Source organism: Prosopis cineraria, unplaced genomic scaffold, assembly GCF_029017545.1.
Source record: "Prosopis cineraria cultivar Desert tree isolate PC_DT_omini unplaced genomic scaffold, ASM2901754v1 PC1, whole genome shotgun sequence".
Taxonomy (NCBI): domain Eukaryota; kingdom Viridiplantae; phylum Streptophyta; class Magnoliopsida; order Fabales; family Fabaceae; genus Prosopis; species Prosopis cineraria.
The window spans coordinates 55,374,403-55,393,006 of NW_026555332.1; the positions used below are offsets into that span (position 1 = coordinate 55,374,403).

At 36.5% G+C, this 18,604-nt stretch overlaps 3 protein-coding genes across 3 annotated transcripts; 1 reads left to right on the top strand and 2 right to left on the bottom strand.

The window, feature by feature from the left end:
- Window positions 1-8,733: 8,733 nt before the first annotated feature.
- LOC129320639 (U-box domain-containing protein 40) lies at window positions 8,734-10,821 on the bottom strand. Its single transcript, XM_054966180.1, has one exon. The coding sequence runs from the start codon at window positions 10,629-10,631 to the stop codon at window positions 8,952-8,954; it is 1,680 nt and encodes a 559-aa protein (XP_054822155.1). The 5' UTR covers window positions 10,632-10,821; the 3' UTR covers window positions 8,734-8,951.
- A 3,692-nt stretch (window positions 10,822-14,513) lies between these two features.
- Window positions 14,514-15,333, top strand: LOC129311940 (zinc finger AN1 domain-containing stress-associated protein 12-like). The gene has a single exon (XM_054954454.1). It carries the CDS (start codon window positions 14,605-14,607, stop codon window positions 15,166-15,168), a length of 564 nt encoding a protein of 187 aa, XP_054810429.1. The 5' UTR covers window positions 14,514-14,604; the 3' UTR covers window positions 15,169-15,333.
- Window positions 15,334-15,359: 26 nt separating this feature from the next.
- LOC129311933 (uncharacterized) lies at window positions 15,360-18,539 on the bottom strand. Its single transcript, XM_054954443.1, has 7 exons — window positions 17,864-18,539; window positions 17,352-17,485; window positions 16,933-16,982; window positions 16,328-16,827; window positions 16,166-16,246; window positions 15,989-16,051; window positions 15,360-15,689 (listed from the first exon to the last, which is right to left on the bottom strand). Exons 1-7 carry the CDS (start codon window positions 17,906-17,908, stop codon window positions 15,603-15,605), a joined length of 960 nt encoding a protein of 319 aa, XP_054810418.1. The 5' UTR covers window positions 17,909-18,539; the 3' UTR covers window positions 15,360-15,602.
- Window positions 18,540-18,604: the final 65 nt, after the last annotated feature.

Consider the following 18,604-nt stretch of genomic DNA (forward strand, 5'->3'; position numbering starts at 1 on the left):
GTGTGGATTTGTCTGGGAAGAGCGGGTGGTTTCAATTTTTGAAGTATAGCAGGATACTATGATTAATTGGTTAATTCTAGACCTTACAGCAGTGAAAGGCCATGCAAACATTAATCGAGTCGGAGCTTTAGACGAATAAGAAAGGGTGTGCATTTACAGGCCCACAAAAGACAAAGCTTTTAAAAAGTTGAATCGTTTTTAAAATTTAAAGAATAAAAAATTGAATTTTTGTACGGGTGAATTAAAAAAATGTCTTTATAATAACAAAACCTGGATTGTGAAATCATGCTTCAAAAAAAAAAAAAGAGATATATTATATTATGATTAGTTTTGATTTAATGTAGAATTCTAAAAGGTTAAGGGATAAAAAAATCTCAAATTTTTTTTGTTTGAAATAAATACTGAGTATTCTTTTCTTTTAAAAGGGTTAATGTTATCCTAAAAATTTAAGAAGTAAAGCAATTTTGTCTTTTTGCAAAACTAATGAAATGCTAAAAATCAAGATTTGCAAACCATGTGGTAGAATGCTAAATTGACATGGCATTTAAAAAAAAAAAACAAATTCAAAAAATGAAACGAAGGTTTCACGGAAGCTCTGTGAAATCATCAGCCACCTCCTACCTCTCTCTTATTCAATTCATGATTCACACTCAAGAAATCGCCCATGCTCATTTCTTCACTCATTGCACTATAAAATCTCCAATATGAAAATCCCTCTCATTCAAAACCACAATCCAATCATGGAAGTTGATTTCGATTTGGCCTGATCTCTCTTCGACCCCTCCTGCTTTTCAATGCTGACGATCTCATAGCCTGGGCCACTGATGAATGAAGGGTCAAATTCTGCACCTGGAAACCCAACATGAGCAAAGACGTCGTTGTTGATTTCCTAATTTCATCGTCGAGAATGTGGCGTCTCAGAGAGTTCTATAGAGGCTAGTTTTTTTAATTTTTTTTTTAAATGCTAGGTCAATTTATCATTCCACATGGCTTGCATGTATTGGGTTTTAGCATTTCATTAGTTGAACGTTAATCAACCATTGAAAAACGGAAAAATTGCTATGCTTTTTAGACTTTTAAAACAGCATTGCCTCTTATAAAAAGTAAGGATACGAAACATTCATTTCAGAAAACTTTCAGGATATTTTTACTTCTTAACCCAATTTTTAATAGTGTTTTAGAATAGTTGATGTATAGTATGGAGTATTTCCTTGTATTGATGGATAATGTATGGAACAGAGAGCGATGCCACTAGTGTGAAGATATGGTGAAGTTTGTGGCCGTTTTGGGAAGATAATAATGGTGGAGGGTTGAGATTGGAGACAGCAAGCTCGAATTTTGGGGGAGCTCCCTGTCCCACAAAGAAGCAGGTTTAGTGGGCAACGCATGTGGCTGCTTCCCTTATCTTTAATCATTCTTCATGCCTCCTATTATGCTCTTCCTCATATAATAACTCCTGATTCCTTCATCTGCCCGGCGAACATAATAACAGTCAGTACTAACAGTTGCGGTGTATACACACACACACACACACATTTTAACTGTGAATAGACATGTAGAAAATCAGTGTTGTTTAAGAATAGCTCTAAAGCTTCACTTATAGATTCCTTTTCAGAGTTTAGGTGTTTCTTGAATTCAACGTGGGCAATTACGTTACTAACTCTCTGTCTGGTTTGAGATGACTGGAATGGGGAAGAATTTTTTTTTTTTTAGTATGATTTGGAAAAATAGAAAAATGAGATTACAATTTTTTTAATTAATTTTTTCTACTATTTTCTCATACATGTTCCTTACATTAAAAAAAATTATAATGTCACTTGTTAATTTTTTTTTTAAATTAAACTTATTAAGCTTCCTCCCTCTTTTCAAGAGAGGTCAGAATTTTTGGGTCTTTGGAGTCCATCCATATTGTATTTTGCAACATCACTAGATTTTTTTTTTTTTTACATGGTAGTTAAATTTGGAAAATTACTCATCAACCAATATAGGTTAATGTACAATTCACGTGTAAATATTAACATTCCATTTTTCCTTTATTGATTAATTTTATTCCCAATTATCCCTACCCACGATTTTTAGCAGGAAGAAATAATAATGGATAATTAATTAATAACAAGGGCTGAGCCGCTGAAGTGGTCAAAGCCAAGTTAAGGAGCGCTGACCGCTGACCAGGATCGATATGTATTGTTTTGCTGACACACACACACACACGCACGGGCGCACACACACACAAACCAGTATCGACGTTGATTACATATTATATTTAGCGGGCCATTTATCAGAAATTTTCCTTTTCCTTTTGCGTTCCCTTTCCCTTTTTAAACGCAAGCGCCCTCTTCCGCCCACACAAAGCGTGGATTCTTCTACCTCGTCAGCCCATATACTAGCTACTAGTGGGCTAATTTGACCCAGAGTTCCCTTTAATGGGCTTGATAGTTTGGCCCAATTTTCAGTTAGCTTCAACCAACCTCCAATTATTTTCTCAAGCAATCTTAAAATTACGATTTTTAAAGTTAATACACCCCGCATGCAATGGATGAGATAAATTATAAATGCATAAAATTGTTATCGAGAACATGATTCAATCCGTTGCTATGAATTTATCCCATATATTGCTTTAAATTTTTGAAAAAGACATGGGTTGCTCTGGATAGTTTGATACCTAATTTCTTTTGGAGTAATTCTACGAATGGGGAAAGCATCCACTAGAAGGCATGGCACAATCTCACTGGACCCAAGAATCATGGGGGGCTGGGACTTAAGGATCTTATGGTATTTAATGATGCACTCTTAGCGAAAACAGCCTAGCGTGTATTGCAACATCCTGATAGTTTGTGTGTCCAGCTACTTAAGAGCATATACTTCCCCTATTTTTTCACTTATGAAGGCAAAAAAAGGTCTTAAGGCTTCTTGGATGTGAGATAGTATTCTTACTGGACGAGCTTTTCTAAGAAAAAATTTATGTTGGCAAGTCGACATTGGCCATTATATTGATGTGTGGAAGGATATCCCTGGGTGCTTGGAGTTTCTAAATTCTTATTGCCAAAGTAGAGGATGCTGTTATCAATAATGATATGGTAGTGGCAGAACTTATTCATGACCATCAATGGAATTTGTAAGCAATGCAACAAGCCGTGGAGGCCACTTTTCTCCAACTCATTTTGATTGGGGCTATTCACGGGCGGGTATAGGTTACCCGTAGCCTTACCAATTACCTCCTGTTTTTTGTTAAATAGGTGGCCACTCGCTTATATCAACATATACCTGCTTGTACTTGTTTTAAAACGATTGTGGGCAAATATAGGTCGCCTGTTTAACCTCCAGCATCCACACATCCATATGTCCAACAAATTCATATGCCTAGCAAATTCTAGTCAAGTTCCAATAAAATCAAGAAATCACATATTGAGAAAATTCCTGGCTCCATTATTATGATGTTATCGAGTACTAACCATAACACCACAAAATCACAAATATTTTATTCCTTTAAAATCACAAAAACAAGAAGTGGGATTCAACCATTCAAGGATTCATAAGAGTAGAAGAGGAAGGGAGGGAGCAACCAAGCAATAAATACCTAACTAAGGAAGGGAGGCCGATGATGTAAGTAGAGGGAGGAGATGCTAAGAAGAAGCAAGAAGAGCGATGCAAAAGTGCAAGTGTTTGACTACAGTATCGAGCTAAGTCTATGCACTATGTCTTGCATCGCCGTTGTGTGACTGTGTTCTACTTGGCTAAGAGAAGTGTGGTTGTGCATCACCATCATGCAACTATGGTCAATGAAGGCAAGGGTGAGGCTAAACTCTAAAGGTCGTATCTTGTATGGGTGTGGGTTAAAGGTAAGGAGAATGAGTAAAGTTTCTCTCATCTTGAAGCTTGAACAGTTAAGGCTTGGGTAATAGGGACATAGGGTGAGATAGTCAGTGATTGAGTGGTGAGGGTTGGGGGATTTTGATTAAAAAAATGGCCAAAAGAAATTAAAAAAAAAAAGTATATAGGAGGCCTTACCTGTTACCAGCCTATCTTTTGCTAAATGGGTCATACTTGTTTCCCTTCTTCATTTTACAGGAATGGGTTGACCCGTTTAGCAATGGGTTGGGAGGGTACGCAGGTGAAATGCTTACCCTTAATTCAGACTATACCTTTTTGTAGACACAGGAGGGATGATAAATTAATCCGAGCAAGGGCTAAAGATGGAAAGTACAATATACGTCTGGGTTATCAGGAAGCTTTAAAGGATATAGTGACTACTGATGTTCTTTGCCAGCTGAGCTCTTCAAGTTCTATGGACAAGTGCATTTGAAAAGCAATATAGGGCTTATACATGATGCCAAAAAATCATATCCTTTATATGAAAGGCCTTGCATAATACTCTAGCTTAAGCCTTTCCAGACTCGAACTGGGCCCAATCCAAAAGACCCCCGAGAGGGTGGGGTGAGGGCTATTACATAAATTGACTCAATGGTATCAGACTTAGCCTCAATTTCCTTAAGGCAATAGAGGTTGAAGGTTTGAGTCTGAAAAGACTCCAAAAGATCTTTTTGGTGGGGTGAAGAATAACTCAAGTACCACCTTGGGGAAAGCCGGCCTCCGCTGCAGTGATGTGAATGGGCTCAGTCCAAAAGACCTTCGGGAGGGTGGGGTGAGGGCTGTTACACAATGACTACTGATGCTCTTTGCCAGCTAAGCTCTTCAAGTTCTATGGATAAGCGTATTTGAAAAGCAATATGGGGCTTATACATGATGCCAAAAAATCATATCCTTTATATGAAAGGCTTTGCATAATGCTCTAGCTACAAGAGAAAACTTATACCAACGAAAATGTGCTGCAAACCCACTCCGCTCTGTCTGTTGGGAAGAGGTGGAAACTATTGAACATCTTCTCCTTTGATGTAAATGGAATTAGAGTTGAAATGCATTATGTGAAAGCCTATGTAGCTACCATGTGTTGGTTTATTTAGAAATCCAAATCTAAGCAAGTATTTGAACACATAGATCCTGATCCTGTACAGGTTATTGATAAGTGGAAAAGGCCAAAAAATGGGGTTGTCAAGATCAATTGCGATGGTGCTTTCTGTGGTAGAAGTGGGAAATCTGGTATTGGTGTGGTTTGCAAAACATCGGCCGGTCAATTTATTAAAGGGTGGACAGAAAATGTACTAGTTGTTTCACCATTCCATGCCAGAACTAATTACAGTCTACACATCTATATGTTTGTCTGAGGAGTGGGGCCTTGCCAACACGATCATTGAAATGGATTTCAGCGATCTGTTTAAAGCAGTAACTATGCAAGCTTTCTGATTCTGTTGGCAATACCAAAATATTCTCATTCATATGTCTGACTTGTTGATGGATCGAAGAATGATTTCTTTTTCTCTCATTCCCGGTTCAGGTAATGCTGTCGCCGACTTCTTGGCTGCTATGGCTTCAAGCGAGATGGGACCTGCAGGTCTGGTTTTACTACCTCCGTCTCCTCTAGTATCTATCATTCTTCGTGAAGCAGACAGTGCAAGCATATTTTGTGCGGACCAACTTGTTGCAGAGGCAAATAGGGAAGGAATTGGTTGAGAACACGTGTTGCTTTGGGATCTTTTTTAATAGTTGCTATCTGTTTATTTGGTTTGCCTTTTGTTATTGTCGAACTTGGTTTCTTTCTGCCTCTTAATGGATGCCTCTTTATTGGTAAAAATAAAAAATAAAAAAAAATCCGTTTCTTGTTTTTCTGCCTGCTAATACCCGACTTTCAGGATTTGTATTGAAAAGAATGTGAATGGATAATTTGAAGAGTTAGGGAAAGGATAAGAAACGCAGAGAGTAGCTTAATATGAAAACGGGATTCTAATATCTAAAGTAAAGTAGTTTTTAAAAGTAACACTTAAGTTTCGGTTTCTTGCTTTGTTGAAAACAGATCCATTTTGACAAACAAAGGAGAAGTCCAAAATCAATGATTGACGGATAACAGTTAACAATTGACAAAGAAACTCACCTTTTCCTGATTTCGGGTTGTTAATTTTAACGCCACGATGGTTATTACTTTTAGTTACTTCCAGTTTAAAAGTGCATACGTGTGTACTGGCGAGCAGCGCATATAACTTTTTAAAGCCCACTGTATTGATCTTGTTATTTACATTTAAAATATTTTTAAATAAAAATCAAGAAAAGATAAACCCACAAACAACGTCCTTTCCCCCCTGACCTTACATGATTGTGCAGACTGGGATCCTATATCCAAATGTAAGACTAAATTATATTTCTCTCGTTTCGTCAGTCTCTCTTTTATTATGATTTGTTGCGCATCACACATATTATATTTATAATTTGTAAATTACATAACTCATTACAAATTTTATTATGGGTACGTATTGATAGATTTGCTTTACATGAAAACGAGGATTCATTTGAAAATATGCATATACCCATAAATTGTTTCATATACTTGTATATATTATAAGCCATATCATATCATATTCATAAATTATGTATTTTATGACTCATTTTTTAAACATCATAAAAACACAGAGCAAAGCATCAAGCATGCATATATATATATATATATAAAATATAAAAGTTATATCATTTATGGATCATAAAAATATAATTTATTCTTTTTTGATCGAAAATATGCAACTCAATCTTTAAATTATATATACGATGTAAATTATGTACAACATATTGCATGGTTTCCAAAATAAGCAAGGAAAAAGAGTGTGAAAGGCAGCTAAAGCGTAAAGAGATGCACGTTCCACGTGGAAAGATCAAAGAACCAAGAACCAAGAACCAAAACGTGGGTTCTTAAAAATTTGAAAACTATAACCAAATTTTTTTAAAACTTAAATATAATTTAAAATTAGACTGTAAAAATAATAATATTTTTATTAAATATATATTTTTAATAAACATATATTATATCAATTAAATAATTAATTTATAATTACTTTATCAGTAATTTATAATTATAGTTTTATTTCTTACAACTATAACTTCACATATTCTATAGTTAAATAATCATGTGTTACGAGCAAAAGTTTAATATTAATTATTTATAATTATTTTATTAATAATTTATAACTATAACTTCAACTTTATATAAATATAACTTTACATATTCAATAATTAAATTGATTAGTTTAATTATTGGATGTATGAAATTATAATTGTAAAAACTTAAAATTATAATTATAAATTATTAATAAAGTAGTTGTAAATTATGTGTGTGATATAATGTATATATATTTAATAAAAACATTATTATTATTTTTTATTTTAATTTCAAATTACATCCAAGTCTCAAAGGATGTAATTGTAATTTGTGAATTCTATAAGATTTATTTATAAATAAGTTTGTTGCACAAAATTTATATGTAATTTTTTTATTTTGAGAGGGGGTGGGGACATGCCTTTTCTAAGCGTCAACTTTGTTTCCCACACGCAACTGAAAAAGAAAATGCAATGGGCAATGCTCCTTTAATAGTTCAGGTTTCACATTATGAATTGTTATTGTTATTTTGTATGAAAGGGAAGGAAAAAAAATAAAGGTAAAAAGTAAAATGCTGGAATAAAGCCACCAGGCATATGCCACTCCAAAAATCCACTCTTTATTACAAAATATTCCTTCTATTATGCGCCATCACTTCCCTCTGGGTTCGTGGTTTTAGCCTTTTGGGCTCCCACGTACAACTATTTCCAACCCACTCTCCGAGTCACCAAGTCTTTATATTTTTAAGCATTGATAGAGTCTATGTTGAGCTGGTATTTCGGATGAGCCAAGCTTATTGGGCTGGGCTTTGGTTCGTCAGAATTTATAAAAAACCCGAATAAATAACCTTGGGAATCTGATCTTTTGTTGGTGTCGTTGGATTGTTAGGAGGGAAAATATCGTGCCACGTCACCCAACTCAAGTGGCGGGAGACACCATGGTTCGACGAGACGTTGCACAATCGTAGTGCTAACCTCGGCTTCAGTGGAGGAATAACCACAGTTATGATTTATGAACACCGTTCTTTTAGCTTTTGGAAATTGGAATCATTCTCCATACAGAAGAGAGAGGCCTAGGACCCGAACAAGCAAGAGAAGAAGAAGATGAAAGGAAGAAACTTTCTCCACTTGAAAACTTCTAGAACTATAATTATACTATAGTCTCTCAATCTCAACAAGGCAAACGTCAAGAATTTAAGGAGTTATTTGAAATTATTTTCATTTTATTATTATAAAAATTAATGTTTTGTAAAATATGTCTTAAAAATAAAAATAATAATAAAAATAAATATTTTTTTTCATCCTTCCTTATTCTTCAAAACAATAATTACATAACACTTAAAAATTATTTTTATTTTTTTATTTTTTAAAATAATATTTTATTTTTTATTTTTTAAAATACTTTTTGAAAATTCGTTTCTAAATAAATTTTTTTTATTTTGAAAAATAAAAAACTATTTTCAGAACATATTTTCAAATAAGTCCTAAACTTTTTGTAGCCATACCTGTAGTTCAGAAGTATAACGTCAAAGGAACTAAAGAAAAATCAATTTTAAATTTGATGCATAACTTGATTTACATACTTTATTCAAGTTTTATTATAAATTACTGTATTTTTTTAATATTTTAAATTTTCATATTTTTCTTATCGACACCTTATATCCTTTCACAATCAATGTTATAAGAATTTATAATATAAATTAAAAAAATTATAAAAACTTAAAATATTGATAAAAAATATGAAAATTTATAATAAAATTTGAATAAAGTGCATGAACTGAGTCTATAATTTTTTTTGGGAGAATCAACTTATTTTTCTCCCGTATGTAATATGAGGAGAAAAAGAAAACGCAGAAAGAAGGCCCCCGGCCCCCGGCAAGTGAGCCAGCAAAAACAAACAATTTACAGTGAACAAATAAAAAGGACAAGAAAAAAAAAAACTAAGACTGTACTCATGACTCGGCCTAGTTACCAGTTCACTCGCCCGACAAGCAACGGGTCCGACTCAGACTACTCAACCCCGAGTCAAGAAGCGCCTCCCAGTCGACATCGTCCTCTTCGGCTTCCTCCTGCACTCTCATTGTCTCCAATATCCTTTTCACCTTCTCTCTAGCCCTCTCGGTTCCCACCTTCTCCACCTTCTTCAACACCTCCACGACCCCCGCCGCCGTCCCCACCGCTTTAAACCTCAATCCGCCCTGACTCAATGCATACAACACCGCCACGCAGCTCTCCCGGGTCGACCCGGAACCCAAGTCGCCACTGCTCAACAACCCCGCCAAGCACTCCACCGCCTGCGCATCCAACATTGCCGCCCGCCCATCCCCGCAAGACGCTAAGTTGCATAGTATGAGCAGCACGTGACCCCTCATTTTACCCGACTTTAACATGCTCATCAGGATCGGCACCGACCCGATTTTTACCATCTTGGTCCGGTTGCTCTGTACGAGGGAAAGGTGGTAGAGCGCGAGCGCCGAGTCATTCCGCGTTCGCTCGTTCTCGGATTGAAGCAAGTGGAGCAGCGGCGGCAGAGCGCCCAGCACGCCGATTGCAGTCTTGTTATCGTCGTGAATGGCCAGGCTGAAGAGTGCACCGGAAGCGTGTTCCTGCACCTCGGGGGATCCGCCCTTCAATACGTCAATCAATGGAGGAACGATTCCGGACCGGAGTATCTTTACTTTGTTCACTTTCTCCAGTGAGAGGTTCACCAGAGCTGCCACCGCGTTCACCTGAATATTAGTGTGCTTGGACACGATTAAGGATCGAAGGACGGAGAGTAAACGAGGACTGCAGAGATAGGCCCTCGTATCCTCTCTGGTTTTCGTGAGCTTTCTGAGTGAAATAATGGCTTCTTCGATCTCGGACACTTGCGAGCTCTTCAACTTCGCCAAGGTTTCCTCTTCTTCGTGTGAGCTAGGAATTATGATTTCGATTTCTGAGGATGAAGCAGAGGAGTAGCAGCTCGGTCGACTTGAAAGTTGCATTGGCGGAGATGCAGGAGAGGAAGCCGCCGATTCCTCTGAGTTCCAGTACGGGTGTGCTGGCCGTCGAGTGACCTCAGTCGCAGCGTGATTAAAGTTCACTCTTGGGTCCTTCATTCCTTGAATCAGCTCTTCCTCTGTGATTACTGCCTTCTGCGCCTCTATTTTGTTCTGGACACTTGAATCTGTCTTCCGGGTCTTCATCATTAGTCCATGCACGAACCTCTCAGAAGAAGAGACATCAGGCGGCTCGGGAGGGAGGTTGGCGGAGTCCTGACACCATTTAGCAATGGCAGATTTGAGGGCAAGGTTGGGAATTACAGTAGAAAAATCAGGAGTGGAGCCATCGGAGAGCAGTGGTGTGAAATTTAAATTTTTACAAGCTTGAACAGAGACTCGTTCGAAAGTATGGCCAGAGGAGATGATGACGGGGTCTGCCATAAGAGACCCCGAGATAGGACAGAGAAATTCCTCCGGGGCCTGTTTCTTTTCATGTTTTGAATGCTTGGAAGGGAAGGTCGACGACGACCTGTAGAAGATCTTCCATTTCCGGCCGGGGGTGACGGCGTCGTTAAATTTCTCTGGTTCTGTTGCCTTGTGAGAAACCCGATTCTTCTGTATGGATCCGTGGACCACGAAACTCACAGCGTCCTGAAACTCCATGTTTTTGCCCATCGTCGAGACGTTCAAAGGCGCGTGGCGGAGCAGAGCAGGGCTATGACTAGTTCAGAACTTTACCACAAAATCGGATTATGAAATCCCGGAACGTTTAGGGACATTGGTTTCGAGGAGCGTTGGGCATTGGATGGGACTCGGGAAGAGCAAGCCAAGGATGCTAGAGAATGATTGTCCGTAGTTGTTCCGAATTTTTTTTAACAGAAGTATTTATATTTTTAGACCAATCTAGGTCAGAACCCTTCCGAGGAAAAGCTCTGCTATCAGTATCAACACTGTATTCCTAGATTTTAAATTTAAAATCTCTAATTAAAATAATACAGTTAAACTAAGCGTATAATAGTTATAATATATATATATTTTTCAAAAACAAAGAAACAAATATGTACTGTGAAATTAAAGTAATTTAAATCACTGGCTCTCTTCACATATATTATGTGAAACCAATTGATGCAGAAGTAGAAGTGAGACACTAAGATGAGAGAAAATAGCTGATCATTGATCAAGGTTTAGCTTTGTTTCACAATTGAGGAAGAAAAGATATGTGATGCCTATGAATTTAGAATGAGATTAAATTATTGTATGGAGGAATTACAGCTGAATATCATCTGCTGATCGATGATGAGTTGATAAAATTGAACATATTGCGTTGGACACGTGATTAATAGGATCAGTGTGTGGTGGTAACTGGAGAAGCTCCCATGTGATAACTCAGTCCATCCCCAGCTATGACCAGCTTTAGCATATCTCAACAACTTTGGCCTTTTGGTCTTTTTGTTCTGTACAAAGCTTCTTGTTTGTTTCCCACGCCTGCACAGATCTCACACGGCTCTGATTCAAGCAACCAACCATGTTCCTACAATTCTGGTGTTGGGATCATGAGCACCCTCTCTGTTCTCCATTGTACTAAACACACAAAATCGTTAATGACCCTGACATACCCTTCTTATTCAATCCTGTTTTTGCATGAAAGGTAAATATTTCGGCTAAAAGAGGTTTTATTTTTACAAGGTACCTGACTGAAGCGTTGGGGTCCTCTGCAAATAAAAGATAAATGAATAAGCACACAAGCTGCATTCTGAGGATTGAAAACGACGTCAGGTGTTGAAAATTACCAGGATCTCTCTTTTTTTAGCTGTGTGTGTATATAATACAATGCTCGGGGTGATTAATTAATTGACTTAGATGAAACCACTTATCTACCTGCATCAAAAAGACAAGGGGGTGTTTTCTCGGTGTTGGGTGGGCCGAGGTGTTCACTTTAGCATTTTAGCTTTTAGAAGTGAGGAAAAGGGAAATGGGATCTGGCAGACAAGCATTGGCAGGAGAGCGAAGAATTTCCAACGCACAGTACCCACAAATTGCATAATTATTGGATCCTTAATGGCCAAGTTTCTTTTGAGGGCTTGCTTAATTGAACCCTTTATGAGTGTCCTAGGCTGGACGTACATCTATCTCCTCCTTTTCTAAAAGTGATTGCTTACTTTTTCCTTCCCTGTCCCACCCTCACCCCATCTCATCTTCCTCTCTTTCTCAATACAAAAATATTCTTCTTGTTTCTTCTTCTTGGTTTTTTTTTTTTAAATCATGTTTCTCTCCTATGTGCGTACATGGGAGTGTCCCGAATTAATGATCGCAGCTCATTATATTACTTGTCTGGAGATATTATGCATTATTAATATTATTATTAATCGGTGGTTTGCATTGTATTACACTCCTTCATCAAAGTGTCGAAGTTTAGGACGTGGTGGGGTATCAATTGCAATCACTCTTTGCGGTTTGGGACATTCATAGATTTGTCTTTGTTTTTACATATGCCTGTTCATCATGTGAAGCTTTCCATGAATCAAAAGAAAGGCATGCCTTTTAACTTTACAGTTTGTTAATGCATAATTTCGGTTGCTAATAGTCAACATGTTCATTCTTTTAATCTTTTTATTGCCGTTGAAAATTGAGGTCCAATGTGAGATTTATCTTTAACATATTCGGATGAATGTTAAAGTCCAAGTCCCCTTAATTTGATTTTTTTTTTTTTTGGAAATGGGAAGCAATCGTATGCTTCATGTAAATAAAAATTAAATGAATATCAAATGCGGGTAAATTGATGCTTGATTAGAGTTTGGGATAAATTCGAAAAATTTGTTATCTTTACAATTTATATTTTGATTGACATCTGAACATATTATCTTCGTTTGTATCTCCCACTGAAATCTCAACTTGTCCAGTATTATTGTATAATATAAATTTATACAATAAGGGTAAGATTCGATCGTCATATTTAAGAGGCCCATTTATGAACAAAAAATATCGAGTTATATGTGAATTTATTGTTTTTATATCATATAATATGAACAAGGACAAGCTATGAAAGATAAAGAAAAATATTATGATAGAATGCCTACCAATTTAGACATGCCCGCAAAAAAATTGAGATATTATGAGATAGGAATAAAGTAAAATAAAAAAAGAAGGGAAAATGATAATAAAATCTTTGTAAATTATATAAATATTAATTTTATCTCTTAAAATACTATAATATCACTAAAGTTTATAGGAATCTTTTTGTTAATAACTTTTGTAAGAAAAGGGTCATTTTACCTTTATTGATATTATTATTTTTTGTTCAATTATTACACTTTTAAAAAAAATTATAATTTTTTAAACAAAAGTTGTGAATAGAGTTTATTATTTTAAAAATTTATTTTTTAATAATAGAAATTATACTTGATAAATTATGATTTTTTGTTCAATTATTGCTATTCATAGAACAAAAGTTGTTATTTCTTAAAAAAATAATGATTGAGGCTTTTTTTTTTGATAATATAATTATATTTAATAAATTGTTATTTCTTATTCAACTCTTACAATTTATAGAACAAAAGTTATAATTTTTTAAATAAAAGTTATGATTGAATCTCATTATTTTTAGTAAGGATAAAATAATCTTTAAAAAAAATTACTAACAAAGAGGTTCCTAAAGACTTTATTGATATTATGACATTTTAAAATATCAAATTATTATTTATATAATTTGAAAAAATTCTATTATCATTCTCCCAAAAAAGATTGATATCAGATTAGAGTGTCTCACTCTTGGATGCTTGACTTAAGATTAGAGCCAATAATTTGAGCAAAACTCGATGGGCTAGCTCAATCGTGCCTGAAAAAAATTAGAATCAGGCTTAAAAAAAGATACTTTTTTATATTTAGGTCGGCCCAAATACTCGAATAAGAATATTTTATTTTTAAAAAATATATAAAATATAATATATATTAATTAATTCTTTAAGTTTTTGATCATTTTATATTAAAATACTATATATTTAAGTTCTAAACATCGTTTAAGTATTACAAAAATATATTATATATTTTTATAAAATAAAATAATTAATTTAAAAGTAAAAATTAATTAAAAATAATTTTAAAAATAAAATTTGGATATTCAGGCCGCTAAAAGCTCGAAAATATTCAGGCCGAGCTTGACTATTCAAGCTTTTTAGAGAGTCAGACTTGTTTGAATTTAAATTTATTTAAATTAAACTTATTCAAACTGAGTGTAAATAGGTTCGATCTATTTAAATTCTCAGCTCTACTTAAAGTTTTTATATTTCTACTTTCTGCACATTTCACAAAAAAAGAGTTTTCATTGCAATAAAATGAATGGGTCAACAGTTTGATTTGGAATGGGCTCCTGAAGTGGTTGCCGACCACGCAGTTGCTTCCGAAAAAAAAAAACAAAACAAAACAAAACAAAACAAAAGAGAAAGACGGCGCTTGCGTGTGGGAGTAGAATCCTCTACACGATTCTGAGAAGATACCATAACCCACACGGTTTCTTCACCCTGACTTACCCTCCAAGTCATGTCAAAACCTATATGAGCGAAACCCTCCCTCTTGCGTGTTCCAACTTCATCCGTTCCTCAATTCTCTGAACCCAGCCTGAACAACAATTATTAGCTTGACAAACTAATCAATGGCGGGCGGAACTGAAGCTTTCCCAGATTTAGGAAGACACTGCCAACATCATCATTGCAACCTCCTCGACTTCCTCCCTTTCACCTGCGACGGTTGCCACCATGTGTTCTGTCTCGAACATAGATCTTACAAGTCCCACAATTGCCCCAAATCCGACCATAACAGCCGGAAGGTTGTCGTCTGCGAAACATGTTCCGTGTCTATCGAAACCACCGGAGAAGACGACAAGGCAATCTTAGAGAGGCATGAAGAGTCCGGACTTTGTGACCCCAGGAAGAAAAAGAAACCCACCTGTCCTGTTAAGAGGTGCAAGGAGGTCTTGACGTTCTCTAATACCAGCACGTGTAAAACATGCCACATGAAGGTGTGTCTCAAGCACCGTTTTCCGGCCGACCATGCTTGTAACAGGGCCGCTTCATCTTCCTCTTCAGCTGTTAAAGCTGTTAACGGACGATGGAATGATCGGTTCTTAACTGCTCTGTCGTTAAGGAATGGAAAAGACTGTGCAAAGAGTCCTACTTCCCCGCGTCCTCCCGCTACTTCGTCTGTCAAAGCCTGCTGAGACTACTCTATCATGGCATTGTATGAATAAATTGTTCATTTGAGATGCAAGTTGCTCGGTTTTTTATTTGGTTTTATACTTTGTAATTGAATCTTCATTTCACTGTCCTATTTTTTTTAAAAAAATAATTTATAAAAGTCATTCAATTTTTAGTTTGATGCTAAACTTTGCTACTGAAGCTAGCCACCGAGTGTCAGAAATCACAATACATCTGCAATGCTCAGGAATAAACTCCGTATCTAAACAGAATGATTACATATGATACTTTTTAAAGATAATTATGCTGTTGCACGGCAATCTTTCCTAGATATTGGATATTGATGTCCATCGACCTCAACTCGTAACAGACAAAGCATTATTCATCGTCAATTTACACCCGGCGAACTAGCCAAACAGGCAGTTGAGAGATACAGGGAAATGCTCTGCAGTCTCGTCTATGTCGCAGCTATTTCACGTTGCCATCTCGCGGAGCTTGCTGTTTTAAACGGGGCCAGAGACAGAAGAATCTTCTTCCTTGGTCCCTGAAAATTCAAGCGCCTCATCTGAGAAATGAGAAGGAATCTAATACGGATGTGTTGTAGTTAAAATAATTACATCCATTTCACTTCTGCCTCTGGATCTTTCACCTCTTGTATTATCCTAATAAAGCACTCAATTTACGTTCTTATACAATCAAAAATAAAATTCAATGTAGGCTCACGTGTCCACCAAGAATATTAGAATTGTTTATCTGAACATCTCCATTAACGATGTAAGAATAGCAAGCCATATAACACACACACACACACACAGTTTTGAAGTGATATTGAAATTGCAATACCATTGGTATCCCCAAGTCTTTGAGGTCTTTGTCTCCCATTTGCTTCAACACTGTCATATCTACCTGTAGACCAGGTAATCCAACAATTAAACGAGGAACAAAACAGAAAGTACAAGTGCTGATTTAAATGGAATAATAACGGGGCGGAGATATCTACAATAGGAGCAAGGTCCTTACTTCTTCAGCACGGAAAGCGATCTCATACTTTTCCAGTCCAAGTGAATGCAAGAGACCAGAAACAGTAAGAGGTACTCCCCCCTGCGACAGCATAAAGTGAGAGACCAGACATGGAAAAAAGGGAAAGAACGGGTTAAAAGAAGACGACTACGACGACAATACTTGTGAGTTTTTCTCCCCAATGCCATTCATCTGTGCAAGTTGTCGAACTGGTTTGGCATTCTCATCAACTGTGCCTTTGAATGTGGTAGGTGTGAACCTGATGGGCATTGAAGAATGAAAAACACGAGTTGCACTTTTGGGTGAAAACCGTTGCGGGCCATCATAATTTGTCAATGAAGTCACAGCCCCAGACGAATTTAACCGGATGCCTGAAGGTCTAGCTCCGGCCTCATTTAAAATCCTAAAAGAAGTGTTAAGTTTCTGCACTGAATTCCCCACATGCATGTGATCAGCATTTTTTGTGTAGGATATTTGCCTTAGATGGAAACTTTCTTTTGCCTCAGGCATTGGCTGGAACTTGCTATTACTTGCTGATGGTAGTGCTGATTTGACTATATTTTGATTCATGTGGCCTATGTTTCGGCGTTCTTGTATTTGAAGATGCTTCGACCTTCGGCGCATTAGTTTCAATCTGAGGTCGTTTGCACTCAGCCCCATTTCTTTGCTCATCTCAAGAAAAAATATAGCCAATGAAAATGGGACAAAAATAGAGAAAGAAAAATGATAAATCTTGAATATATTATCGACGAGATCTGAGATGTTACCGTTTCCTCTGTTCTCGGGAGCACCCCAATATGTGCCATCTCCTCGCTGCCTGAAAATTCGTGTTTCATCATTACATAGCTGTAAACACATGTTCTCGCAACCACGATGAAAAATAATTAAACATGCATTCCTCTCAGGCAATAAATTGCCCAATTTTAGGACACATCGAAATTTTGTGCAGCAATGTTCCTAAGTACTAGCGTTGCAAATGTGGAAAAGAAATAAATGCTACAAGTGAGTCTTTTCAACCATTCTTATCCTCGAAATGAAAACCCAATAAGCACAAGCGCATGGTATCACAAGGAATCTAAAACGTTGTATACTCGCAAAGTCAAGACTATTCCTTAGTAAGAAAATGAAAGAATGAAACCGCACGAAGTTAGAGCAGAAAGCCAGAAACATAGCAGGAGAGAACCACCTTTTCCTCGAGACAGACGAAAGATGAGGATATATTCTTAATCCATTCCCTAGAGATCGTTTGCTTCCAGACCGCGGCCAAGCATCACAAGGTGCTTCTCTAGAGTTTGACGCTGTTCCGCCTCTCTCTACCACCTGCAAAAAATATGTAGAGTGAGATTACTATATCCATGCCCATTCAGTGACGCAAGTGCGACTCGTTCCTATAACGGGAGAGTTACTTCTCCAGAAATTTAACACACAAATTCCGCTACCATCAAACAGCACGCGGGCTTCGGTAATCCCAACACAAAATGAAATAAAACAAGCAGCGTTGACTTGATTACAATTAGAATTACGCCAAATAGAAGAATAATCGAAATGTTCTCCAGCTAATAAAACATGATTGGATCCTTTGGCAGCTCAACGTTGCGGAATGAAAGTAAAGAAGGGAAAATCTCAAAGTTGTTTTGATGGCACACACAACAATACTTCTGTATCTTGTTCTGGAGGACTTATGGGCACAGAATGTACCTGACCAGTGCGCCCCAACGTGATGAAGACTCTGGGCTGAGACATTAGCGATTGAGCAGGGAAGACGATGAAAGGAGAAAGCTTGTTAGTTATCCAAATCAAGGAGAGAGCCGATCATTCATGTCGCAGAAGGAAAAGAAGGGGCACACTCTGAAGCAGGTCGCGTTTCATAGGAAGAGAGTCCACTCCAAGTCAAGCACTGCAGTGGTCTTTATTCGTTTCGTGACCGGTAGACAGTGTTATAGCGTCTCTGCATTTGCTATATCAAAACGCTACCTAAAACCTTCATTTTATTCGATAAAAGAATATAGTAATAGGATGCTGAGATAATTGGGCTCTACTTGGCAGTCTGGAAAGGAAAGAAGGTAGATTTTTTACATGATTTTCAACCCATTTATGGTTTCTATAGTTGTAGTCATGAATTTAGAGAAATAAAATGGTAGCGTACATCTATAAAAAAATGTTAGTGTGCATTTTAATTCAAGGGGAAGGGAAAATCTTTTATTTTATTTTATTTCCATTCATGTGATTATCAAATATGCCTTTTATATACCTTTATTTATAGTATTCCCTTTTTATTCCATAAAAAGTATTTCCTTTCAAAAGTACAAGATGTTATTAAATATTTTAGTGGAGACCATGTTCTTAAAAATTAAATATTTAATTTGTATTTTATTTTTGAAAGTGCAAAAAACAATAAAAATTAAAGACGGCAATGCTCCGAATTAACTGTCCGTTCTT

What these genes read in the sequence shown, in the direction of transcription:
- LOC129320639 (XM_054966180.1), bottom strand. Translation starts at nt 10,631, where the DNA reads ATGGGCAAAAACATGGAGTTTCAGGACGCTGTGAGTTTCGTGGTCCAC.
- LOC129311940 (XM_054954454.1), top strand. Translation starts at nt 14,605, where the DNA reads ATGGCGGGCGGAACTGAAGCTTTCCCAGATTTAGGAAGACACTGCCAA.
- LOC129311933 (XM_054954443.1), bottom strand. Translation starts at nt 17,908, where the DNA reads ATGTCTCAGCCCAGAGTCTTCATCACGTTGGGGCGCACTGGTCAG. An exon ending in TCGTCTGTCTCGAGGAAAAG is followed by an intron (nt 16,983 to 17,351) that starts GTGGTTCTCTCC and finishes ACGAATTTTCAG; the next exon opens with GCAGCGAGGAGATGGCACAT. An exon ending in TTGGGGAGAAAAACTCACAA is followed by an intron (nt 16,247 to 16,327) that starts GTATTGTCGTCG and finishes ATGCTGTCGCAG; the next exon opens with GGGGGAGTACCTCTTACTGT.